Genomic DNA, 8,226 nt, shown 5'->3' with positions numbered 1-8,226 from the left:
CCTATAACTAATGGATTTTTCAGGCATCATTCGGACTGCTTTCTACTGCCAAGGATTACGAGGAGACGGAGGCATTTTTCAAGGTAAGGATAAGATAACGAGTAATAGATGCAGGGGGATGTGCTGACGGGTGGGCAGGACAAGGACGTTTCCAAGTACAACCTGTCACTGGCACAGACGCTGGACACGATCCGTGCTCGAGTAGGATACATTGAAGGTGGGACGGAGGATCTCAGTCTGTGGCTGAGTGGATGGCGGGGACGGACAGATTTGGGCAAAGAGTTACATAAGGCGATCTTGTAGCGTCACGGTTGTCCGCGACTTTAACGGCGAATTCTGTAAATTACCCGAGGCAACTAAAGGCAAACAGCTTGACTGGCAAGGGATGCCTAAATTTGACCCAGTCCGCGATGCAGTAATGAACTCACCCCGAACCCCAGCTCTTTCTCCTTCTCAACCACGACGAGCAACCGACCTCGCCGTCCTCCTCAATGCCGATGCCTCACACCGCTCCCAACGCCCGACGCTGACCCAGCTCTTGCGTCCTCCCCCCGACTCCCACGACGACAAGCTCTCCTCTTCGCAGCCCCTCCGTAGGCACCCCTCCATCCTCGACCACGACCACGACAACGACTACGCCTCATCCCCGTCGCCCGTCTTTTCTCGGCCCTCCTCGTCCTCGTCCTCGTCATTCCAGCAGCCCCATCCGTCCTCGACCCCCCCTTCGACCGTCTCACCCACCATGCAGCCGCCGGCCCTCCCTGCGCCGCCCACCACCATCCCATATAACCCGCGCAAGCGAGTCACCCCAGCCCTGTCCATTCTCAAGCCCATGTCCCATGCAGAGATGGCCATGTACAAGCAGTACCATGGCAAGGGCACGTCTTGTCTCACAAAGCGGAAACGAGAGCCAAGTGACGACGGCTCAGACGCCCGCAACAGGCCTCCAGCTAAAAAGGCTGCCGGCGATGTGGGCATGGTCATTGATCACTGTGTGTCCCAATCTTTCCATGTCGTGCTAACTGCCAACCCTTCTTGACCAGACAACTCCCGTCCAGAAGTCGGTGTCTTCCAACGCCTCGAATCACCCATCATCGGTCTCAAAAATTTCAACAACTGGGTCAAGTCCGTCCTCATCTCCCGTTTCGCACATCCCGCCCTTCACCAAAAACCTCAGCAACCCTCAGGCCCTGGTAGAGGACATAACCAACAGGCCGGTAAAGTACTTGACATGGGATGTGGGAAGGGTGGGGACCTGTCCAAGTGGGCGAAAGCAAAAGTACGAGACTACATCGGTGCTGGTGGGTCTGAAGATTCATCTTTATCTATGCAGCTAACGGATCGTAGACATTGCTTCTATATCTATCGAGCAAGCTCGGCAACGATGGGAGTCACAACGAGGAGCTCGGTTCAATGCAACATTCGCAGCGCTAGATTGTTACACACAGCCGCTCAGCCAGGCCTTTTCATTAGATCTGCTACGGCAGCCCTTTGATGTGGTCTCTATGCAATTTTGTATGCACTACGCCTTTGAAACCGAGCAGAAGGCACGGTGCATGCTCGATAATGTGAGCCGGTGGTTACGACGGGGGGGTGTCTTCATTGGTACCATACCAAATGCTGAACAATTACTGTAAGCCTCTCACAAGTCTTTGATCATTTGGCTCACACACCCTCTCTCATAGCCAAAATCTGGATGATCTCCCTCCCTCTACCGAAGATTTGACCTTTGGTAACTCTGTGTACAAAATCCGTTTCGAGGATAGGAAGCATAGACCTGTTTTTGGCCATAAATATTGGTTCTTTCTCCAGGATGCAGTTGAAGATGTCCCAGAGTATATAGTCCGTTGGGACCCTTTTGTACAGTGGGTGGTTCAGATCTTTATTTGTGAAGTCGAATTAACGAGCCTTCGTTAGGCTAGCTTCAGAATACAACCTGTATCCGGTATATAAAGAAGAGTTTCATCATGTATTCGAAGAACATCAAGAACATCCAGAGTTTGGTCCCCTGATGGTACGGATGAAGGTAGTCGACGCCAACGGCGAGAGTTCCATGGATGAGGACCAGTGGGAAGCTGCTAGTATGTCTTTCTCCAGTACTTCCTGAAGGTCCTAATGTTTGCACAGATATTTATATTGCTTTTGCTTTTGAGAAGCGGTAGCTATTCCGTATATCCTAGCTATCCTAGCTATCTTTATATGTTGTCTGTACACATTCTAGTAATTGATATCTCAGAAAACCATATAATATTTGACTACCTGTTGAAAAAAGGAACAAATTAGATAGACGCATGGGGAGTGTTAGGTTGTTTAAAGTATGAGGTGGTGCTACATATATCCATTACTCCTGTCCAAATCCAACGGTTTCCCTAAAATGATGTCTGTCAGTGCTGTGTCGAAGTCAAAGGCTGGAATACTCACTCTACCGCTAAAGTGAGCTTTTGCTCTAAACTTGCATAGTCTTTGTATGGCGGAAGGTCTATACGGTTGAAACATGTATGACTTTTAGGAAGCTGCGAAGGATCGCCCGACTTTTCGATGGTGAACCGTCTAGGCCCATCTGATCCCTGCAGATCCTTGAAGCCATTTACTGGTATACGCGATGTCCCAGTAGCAAACTGTAACAGGCGAGACTTGCGTTCAGGTGGCCAGCTACGAACACATTTCCAGAACCACTGAATGACTTCGTCATTCATCTCATAGCCACGGTAGTCAGTGAACTTGGTCCAATCATCCCTAAATATAAATTAGGACACTATTGAGAGAGCAAAGACGAGTGAATCGTACACGTCAATTTCCGACATTCCACCGATAAGAAGTTCCAGCTCCCGTTCATCAAACACAGTAATGAGATCTTGGGGAATCAATTCGCTGAATCCGGACATGAATGCCTCGAACTGCTCCTTGACTCGCTTGGATATACGGTATTCGACGACATGCTCAACGTATTCCTTCTTGTTGTCTTGTGTCACCGGAACATCTGCACCACCAGGTTTCAGCTCAATGGTGACCATTTCGCCGAAGCGCTCCTCAGTGGTGGTGAACGTTTCGTCAATGACATCGGTGATATCGTTTTCCCTGCATCACAGTCAGTCCAGGTTTGAGTAAAGAAAATATGATCAGCAACTTACAACATCCACGTCATACCGCGGTGTAGTTCTGCATCCACACTTTCCAAGTCGGACAAAGTCACCTTCTTCTTCAGAATCATCTTATAGAAACTGACAATAAAGTAGGCATCCAAGAATCGCCGGTGGAAAATCCCTAGACCTAAGCATCGTCCGATAAACTTGAAATAGTTCAAGTGTTCGGGGTTGACGCCAGAAGCGGGATTAATTTGGAGAGTATAGTTATCGTGGGCAGAGTATTCAAAGAGACAATAGAATGGATTGAACATCTCGTGGGACAGCAAGAAGAAGAATTCTCTGTGTATTCAATCGTGAAGCCTTAATTCCCTGATTGAGGATAACTTCACGCACCTTGAGAGACCACCATAATCTAAACCATCCTCACCGTCGAATTTGATCATTAGTCGTTTCTTCAGATCATTGGGAGTTTGCCTCATGATCTCTGCATAACTGTCTTCGAAAATGTGGTTTCTCCTAATCTTGATCTGGCAATTGCCAGGCTGAGCACGCATGGCAGGCTGACTGCGGAAGTAGATAAGCTTCCTCCTAAAGTCACGTTTGTATTGCGGTACATTGGCGTCAAGGGTGGATGGCAAACGTGGATCGTCCCATGTCGTGGTCTTGGTATTATGATCGACGAAATACACACGGGCGGTGGAAGTGAGTCGCATCTCCCACCCAGACGGAAGAGGACCCAGCTGGGAGATAGCTTGGGGCTGCAGAGCCGGTCCCTGACCGTTGGGCCCCATCACCCTGATGATTGCCTGTCGTCGGGGATCGACCCATGTCGTGGTTCGAGTGTTGTGATCGACATAATAAGGCCGCCCCTCCAACGTGAACCGTTCCTCCCAGCCATTGGGAAGTTGGCCTGATCCCGGCGTAGTGGTGTTGTTTGCAGCAGCCATGGCCGCAGGTGCATTCTGGGCAGCAGCTGGGGCAGCCGTAGCAGTAGTGTTGCGGAAAACGCTTGAACTGCTGTTGTTAGCTTCAAGGAGGTCATCAGCAAGGATCCGGCGTGAATGTTGATCACGGGCAGCGTTAGTTTCACCCTCCTGTGTATTACTATTGACGGCTGCACTCGCAGAGGGCCTATTCCAGGTGGTAGTCCGAGTGTTATGATCGACGTAGTATGTGCGCCCTAAGGGATCGATACGACGTTCCCAACCGGGTGGCAAAGGTCCATATTGATCAACATTGGGATTGAAGTTCCGCATCTGGTTGTTTGCTGCCGAAGTAACCCCAGACACAGGCGCCTGGGAGGCGTTGCTATTAGACGGAGCCGTAGCGGAGGCTGGGGAAGTAACGGGAGCAATTGAGCTTGCGGGGCGAGAAGAAGAGGTGGAGGACTGAACCGAAGGCTGTGGCTGCTCAGCGTCCGGAGAAGTTGCTGGAGAGGGTGTGGGCATCGAAACGGGTGCAGGGCTGTTAGTATCTGCCCCTGTGGCGTGGGAACTTGAAGCACGAGAAAGAGATCCCGAAGGCCCTGGAAGCGCCAAGTTCGATGTGCTTGCTGACGGCGAATTGTTCAGACCCATGTCGGCAAAGGCGCTGCTCAGACCGGACACTTGAGACGGTCCAGGGTTACTGATTGGCTGATTGATATTCGTCGACAAGTAGATGATGAGTTTGCCGTGAACGACCAAATTGTCATTGGATTTTTTCAAGTCCAATGTCAACATTTCTGGAGAACGAATGTAGGAAAACGAAATGTCCTTCAACCGGACAAGACGCACCATGACCGCCCAGTTCAAGATCAAGAACATCACTGACTCTCACATTAACAACACCCAAAAAGCCCTGGTCCCTTCTCTTGAATTTTCGCTGGTCGAATATCTGTACTGCGACAACAGATGAATCCTTTACCGTGCTAGACGAAATGGTCGGCGAATCGTAGATGCAGATCAACATAGCGAACTGACATATCAAAACTCTCATTCCAGTACGGATTCAGCGTCTTCTTCATCACACTCGTCGTGTGTGTCTGCTCAGCATCGACAGTGATGACGGCAAAGGGGTCTGGAAGGCGGAAGACATCTCGCTTGGAAAGCCCGTCTGCGGCAACGACTAGCAAAGAGTACGGGAAAGAACATGAGCGCAGAAATGGTACAGTGACGCGAGTTGTCTTACCCGTTACCCTTATCTTCTTTCTACTGTGTAGCCAAGTGAATACGGCGCTGTAGAGGTTGGGACTGTGAAAAAGCACTCACAGTGGCCCTGGAGGAGCAGACATACTCTTCTCTGGACGACAAACGAGAAAGAGAATAGATATGCTTGGAAATGGGGATGCAAAGACAGAGACCGGCGCTGTGGTCCCAAGTTGTGAGCGTCGACTGTTGGGCTCGCTTAGTCAAAAGGCCTCGGTTGCTAACGAAAGATCCGGCAGCACCATATTTGGCAGGATCCGGGTTAATTTCCCGGTCACACAGCCTCACGATTGATTTTCCAGAATTAGGCCATTATTGGCCTCTCGTGCCGTATAAAAGTATGTCCGTCTTCATATCTTGTCTGTGTGTCTGTCAATAACTGTTCCCCTTGATCCTTGCAAGGGTCCACAATTTCCACTTGACTAGGAGATTGGCCATCGTCATTGGCGCCGGAAATATCGGTGTCTGAACAGCATCCACGCTGCGCATATCTATTCCTCGGACGGCGTTTCTTTCCAACGGAACGCTGGGTGTGGTTCCCGATAGTTCTGCGTCGCCAGATGGACTGATCAGTTGTGTCTCCTCTGTCTGAATTGTTGGTGTGGATTCGGATTTCTGACCCAGAAGGAGCGCCTCGAATGTATTCTGCGTCTCCAGATACTGTGACCTTCCTGATCCAGTTGTGTTCTGCCATAGCGGCCAAGTGCAAAAATGAAGCTTTTTTCCCATTTGCTTGGCTTGTCCCCCCGAAAGTCTGGCGGAGGTGCCCTTGTTGGTCTTGATATCTGTCAATGTCAATGTTTAATATCTGCCGCACTTTCCAAGGACATGACGCACGAAATCTGCTATTCGGACCTTCTCTCTGTTGGCATATCCGCCTTGAAGGACGTCGCCTAAGTTTGTGTGAGGTATGGCTTTGAGAGCAAAGTAAGAGCTCGGACGTCTCCGTCGCTGGGGGATCGTTGGAATGCGATTCATGGAGCAAGGTTACCTGGTTATTAGAGATTTGTTCTTTCGGAATAGGGACTATGTTTCAGACCTTGTCTACCTTTCTTTTGAGTCATTAACCGGTGCTTGGCGCCTACTGAGCCAATGTGTTAACAGCGGTGCGGTGCAGCAAACTATATATGGTAACCATCGAGACTTTTACCTATCATTGCCTTCGTCGCCCGCCAAATGCAACAATGCCGCAGATTGACATGCCAATGAATACTGTAAACCTCTCTATCTAACCATCTCTTGATTTGTCTCTCATTGCCGTCCGCTATGATTACTAGGCACACCAACACGCCGCCAATGCAGAGGACTTTCTCAACAACGGTCTACTTATTCCAGCAGCAGAGGAGCATTCGAAAGCCGCAGAAGCGTATCTTGCTGCCGTAGAGAGGAGTACCGATGATTCAGTTTGTGTCATTCTGTATGTTACAGTTCTTAATTGATGTGGTGGATTAGGCTAAACGTACACTGCAAATGCTCTACAACGAACACCGGAAAGCTGGTACTGAGCTCGAGAGGAGAATAGAGAAGCTCAGGGAGGACGGCAAGGACCCCCTCGTTCCTCAGAAACGCGATATACCCAAACTCTCAGCCACCCCCAATTTCGTCGCTGATTTTTCACCCAACTCTTCACCGCCTCCTCAAAGGCATATGACTGACTTGCAGGCCACCGTCGATGAATCTTTCATGCTCCTAGGCGGTCAGCGTGTAAGTGCTTACTCCACCAGCATCGCTTAACGTCGTCTCATTGACCTTCAGTCAGATCCAGGCGACGCCTTCAATCACTGGTGGAACTTCGTGCAGGCCAAATTTGACCAACACTCAGAAGCAGTCGCGTTTGCCAGTGCACCTTTAGGTTTTCCCGATACTGTTGCCACACCCCCGAGGACCACAACGCCGCCTATTCACAGAGGACTGAACAGGGACTCCAGCCTCAGCAGCGACGAGGAACCCATGATGGTAAGGCTGACGAAACGACTTAGGCTTCCCGGAATGTCCAAGGACGCAAATCGTTCCCCCTCCAAGCCTAGCAATCTGACGCTGGGTCCAATAAATCCTCCCTCAATAGGAGATTTTGGCGAAGAGATATTTGATGAAGGTAAGCCTCATTTCTTTGCTCGGAATTCTATCTAATAATATAATCATAGGCGACGAACTGTCTGAATCTTTCTTCCTCATACCTTCTGATTCGGAGCCCTCAAACGCTGCACTGAAGAAAGAGAACATCGGACTGAAAGTGGAGGTAGAAACTCTGCAACGGCGTTTAGAGGCTGCGGAAAAAGCCATGGCCATAAGAAAAGAACAAGACATTCAACTCCGGGACAGTATATATCAAGCGACGAAGGAAGTTGTATGTTGGCTCGGCTGAATAGTTCTGTCATATCTTTGACGACTCCTCCAGGCTCAACGAACGATGGGTACATCCATGAATCTCCAGCGTACGGCAATGGATCTTAACCCGCATGTACCGGTACCTCTACCAATACCGGGTTATCATACTGCACGCGAAGCGCAGTATGCCCGTCGGGTTAAGGAACTCGAAGATGACCTCCGAGCTGTGAGAGTGGAAAACGAGAAGCATGTGAGTAACCTACCGGTGATATGGTACTGCTATTATCCATAACGCCACCAATGTTACAGAAAGCTATGATCGTCAAATTCCGCGATCAGTGGGAAAAGCTGAAGGCGTCAGCGAAAAGAAAGAAAGAAGCAAAGGCGAAAGCCGCTGCTGCAGAGCGAATTGTAGAAGAGCCGGAAGCTGAGGAGCGACTGGATGATCACTGAAGTTGCGGGACCTGAGGCCTGAGGCGAATACTCTTGTTTACGTGTGCGGACTCAGAACTGTATTAGTAGCTGTATCTATGCCTTTTCTAATGTCTATCTTACATTGAATGAAGGAGAACTTGGCTTGTATTCGAATAATAATCTACGTGGTAACTTGCCCATTTGAGGATGAA

The 8,226-nt window shown here is 49.7% G+C and overlaps 4 protein-coding genes across 4 annotated transcripts in view; 3 read left to right on the top strand and 1 right to left on the bottom strand.

Moving 5' to 3' along the window:
* The window catches only part of BT62DRAFT_977287 (leucyl aminopeptidase), a gene marked incomplete at both ends in the record, with an annotated part of 4,043 nt that extends 3,740 nt beyond the window's left edge, over positions 1-303 (top strand). The window contains 2 exons of the mRNA XM_043189267.1: positions 24-83; positions 139-303. Of these exons, the coding sequence (XP_043046206.1) occupies positions 24-83; positions 139-303 (225 nt within the window). The remainder of the gene's footprint in view (positions 1-23; positions 84-138) is intronic.
* A 439-nt stretch (positions 304-742) lies between these two features.
* Positions 743-2,162, top strand: BT62DRAFT_879792 (mRNA capping enzyme, large subunit; the record flags this gene model as incomplete). Its single annotated transcript, XM_043182601.1, has 6 exons — positions 743-992; positions 1,044-1,301; positions 1,348-1,633; positions 1,686-1,865; positions 1,918-2,081; positions 2,128-2,162. 6 exons carry the CDS (start codon positions 743-745, stop codon positions 2,160-2,162), a joined length of 1,173 nt encoding a protein of 390 aa, XP_043046205.1.
* Positions 2,163-2,312: 150 nt separating this feature from the next.
* On the bottom strand, positions 2,313-5,439 carry BT62DRAFT_21260 (HECT-domain-containing protein). The gene is made up of 9 exons (XM_043180080.1): positions 5,336-5,439; positions 5,256-5,278; positions 5,048-5,192; positions 4,862-4,995; positions 3,480-4,809; positions 3,132-3,425; positions 2,788-3,078; positions 2,422-2,736; positions 2,313-2,369 (listed from the first exon to the last, which is right to left on the bottom strand). Exons 1-9 carry the CDS (start codon positions 5,356-5,358, stop codon positions 2,342-2,344), a joined length of 2,583 nt encoding a protein of 860 aa, XP_043046204.1. The 5' UTR covers positions 5,359-5,439; the 3' UTR covers positions 2,313-2,341.
* Positions 5,440-6,400: 961 nt separating this feature from the next.
* BT62DRAFT_989790 (uncharacterized protein) lies at positions 6,401-8,186 on the top strand. The gene is made up of 7 exons (XM_043190179.1): positions 6,401-6,486; positions 6,550-6,675; positions 6,725-6,976; positions 7,028-7,367; positions 7,417-7,619; positions 7,671-7,850; positions 7,910-8,186. Exons 1-7 carry the CDS (start codon positions 6,457-6,459, stop codon positions 8,051-8,053), a joined length of 1,275 nt encoding a protein of 424 aa, XP_043046203.1. The 5' UTR covers positions 6,401-6,456; the 3' UTR covers positions 8,054-8,186.
* Positions 8,187-8,226: the final 40 nt, after the last annotated feature.

This window comes from Guyanagaster necrorhizus (genome assembly GCF_019112545.1).
Source record: "Guyanagaster necrorhizus MCA 3950 unplaced genomic scaffold BT62scaffold_1, whole genome shotgun sequence".
Classification (NCBI taxonomy): domain Eukaryota; kingdom Fungi; phylum Basidiomycota; class Agaricomycetes; order Agaricales; family Physalacriaceae; genus Guyanagaster; species Guyanagaster necrorhizus.
Note: the sequence above shows the minus strand (reverse complement) of the source record. Positions and strands in the feature narration are given on the sequence as shown.

Coding starts and splice junctions, on each gene's coding strand:
- BT62DRAFT_21260 (XM_043180080.1), bottom strand. CDS start 5,358: ATGTCTGCTCCTCCAGGGCCACT. Junction 5,193..5,255: donor AAAGAAGATAAGGGTAACGG/GTAAGACAACTC, acceptor ACTCTTTGCTAG/TCGTTGCCGCAGACGGGCTT. Junction 4,996..5,047: donor TGGAATGAGAGTTTTGATAT/GTCAGTTCGCTA, acceptor CATTTCGTCTAG/CACGGTAAAGGATTCATCTG.
- BT62DRAFT_989790 (XM_043190179.1), top strand. CDS start 6,457: ATGCCGCAGATTGACATGCCAATGAATACT. Junction 6,676..6,724: donor AGAGGAGTACCGATGATTCA/GTTTGTGTCATT, acceptor GTGGTGGATTAG/GCTAAACGTACACTGCAAAT. Junction 6,977..7,027: donor TGCTCCTAGGCGGTCAGCGT/GTAAGTGCTTAC, acceptor ATTGACCTTCAG/TCAGATCCAGGCGACGCCTT.